At 39.5% G+C, this 1,563-nt stretch overlaps 2 protein-coding genes across 2 annotated transcripts in view; both read left to right on the forward strand.

Annotated features, from left to right (window-relative positions):
- Positions 1–453, forward strand: part of LOC119588671 — a 1,085-nt gene extending 632 nt beyond the window's left edge. Inside the window, exon 2 of the mRNA XM_037937307.1 lies at positions 1–453. This exon is cut by the window's left edge and continues 150 nt beyond it. Coding sequence (XP_037793235.1) covers positions 1–135 — 135 coding nt within the window. The 3' untranslated portion in view covers positions 136–453.
- LOC119588669 (uncharacterized histidine-rich protein DDB_G0274557-like) overlaps positions 1–1,563 on the forward strand; it is a 10,847-nt gene that overhangs the window by 5,525 nt on the left and 3,759 nt on the right. The gene's annotated exons all lie outside the window — the stretch shown is intronic.

Here is a 1,563-nt window from a genome sequence, read left to right on the forward strand (position 1 = left end):
TACTCCGCCCACCCTCATCCGCACGCCCTTCACCCCCACCCTTACGCCCACGGCACCAGCTACTACGTCCACGTCAACCACGGGGCGCCTGTCAAGGAAGTAGCCGAGGAGGAGGTGGAGTCACAGGAGTCTTAGTTATATTCGATCGGGGCGCAAAGGAGTCTTGGATCCGAGTCTTAGCTCTGCCTTAGACTCAGGTCTTAGACTCAAGTGTTTGAGGACCAGATCTCGTATGATGGTGCCTGTGGAGTCCAGTAGAGGCTGCAGTCACAGGTACAGCTGATGTGACTGTAACTGCAGTGCTGACTGGCGTCTTCGAAGGACACGACAGGATGGAGATCAGGACAGGGAGGGAGATGGTGGAGCGTCTGCGATGTTCGGACGCCCATCTTGCCCTCCACAGCAGCGGCCTTCTTTATTATGAACATTGGAGATAATAAACTTTTCAAAGAACATATCACTTTATTTCTCTCTCTCTCTAAAAAAAAAGAAAGAAAAAAATCTAGTTATGTCAAAAGAAAGTACAACTTTCTTTGATCGTTCAAATCGTAACAGTTGCATCTTTTATTTCCTTCTTAAAGTACAGCTTTATATATATATAAATCAACTGATGAAAAAGTCATCTATCAACTCTGCTAAGCCATGCGATTTTCGCTTTAAGAAAAACAAACAAACAATAAGCGCTTTGATTAATGAGAAATTATTTGACAGTATTAATATTTCATTGTTTATTATGCAGAGAAGAAAGACCTATTACTTTTCGAATAACTGAATAATGTAGGACTTATTTCCTTAAATAATATTGAAAAGATAACAAAGAGTAATGTTAAAAACACAACACATTTATTGTTGGATTCGTAAACGTTAAATCTTGGCTAATTACCATCTTAAGCTGAATTCATTTCGATGTAAAATTATCATAAGATTAATTCACTCATTTGAAAGCGTCAACTTTGCTGTTGCTTAAAGAAATATATAAATAAGAAAAAAGTATATTACCTCCGAGGGAGAACATGACAATACATTTTAAGGAAATATTTGTGGTAAATTCGTTGCAGAAAAACACAAAATGTCATTCGACCGTAGATTGCATTAGCAACTTGGCGTGGGTCGCTTTTTAATGTGAATTTTAGGTCAGCGAGAGAATTAATGTCGGTATTACCTCCTCCGGGATGGTGTCGACAGAAAAATAAATATCACTCGTGGTTTCCACCTGTCCTGTAGTCCCGTGAGGCGAAGTGGGTAGACGCCTATGTGCAGCAACGAATTCGAGAGTGGATCATAGTGTAAAGTGTAAAATCAAAAGTTTAAGATGGACATTCATATGAACCTTCTGTATGTATAGAAGAGAAGTATGATGCTAAGTAACGTTAGCGTTAGAGGTAGGATATCTGTTTGAATTTGTTTCTGTTTGTTAGCAAATCGATATCAATATCTTGCAGGCAAGAATAAAACTCAGGGACCAGCGACGCCTGTCGTAAGGACTAATTCTTTAACAAGGCTCCATGTCTCGAAGGGCAGGAGGGTAAAACTTTAAATCTTTTAATTTCCATAAGTTTCGTA

The sequence above is a fragment of the Penaeus monodon genome, chromosome 24 (assembly GCF_015228065.2).
Source record: "Penaeus monodon isolate SGIC_2016 chromosome 24, NSTDA_Pmon_1, whole genome shotgun sequence".
In the NCBI taxonomy this organism is placed as follows: domain Eukaryota; kingdom Metazoa; phylum Arthropoda; class Malacostraca; order Decapoda; family Penaeidae; genus Penaeus; species Penaeus monodon.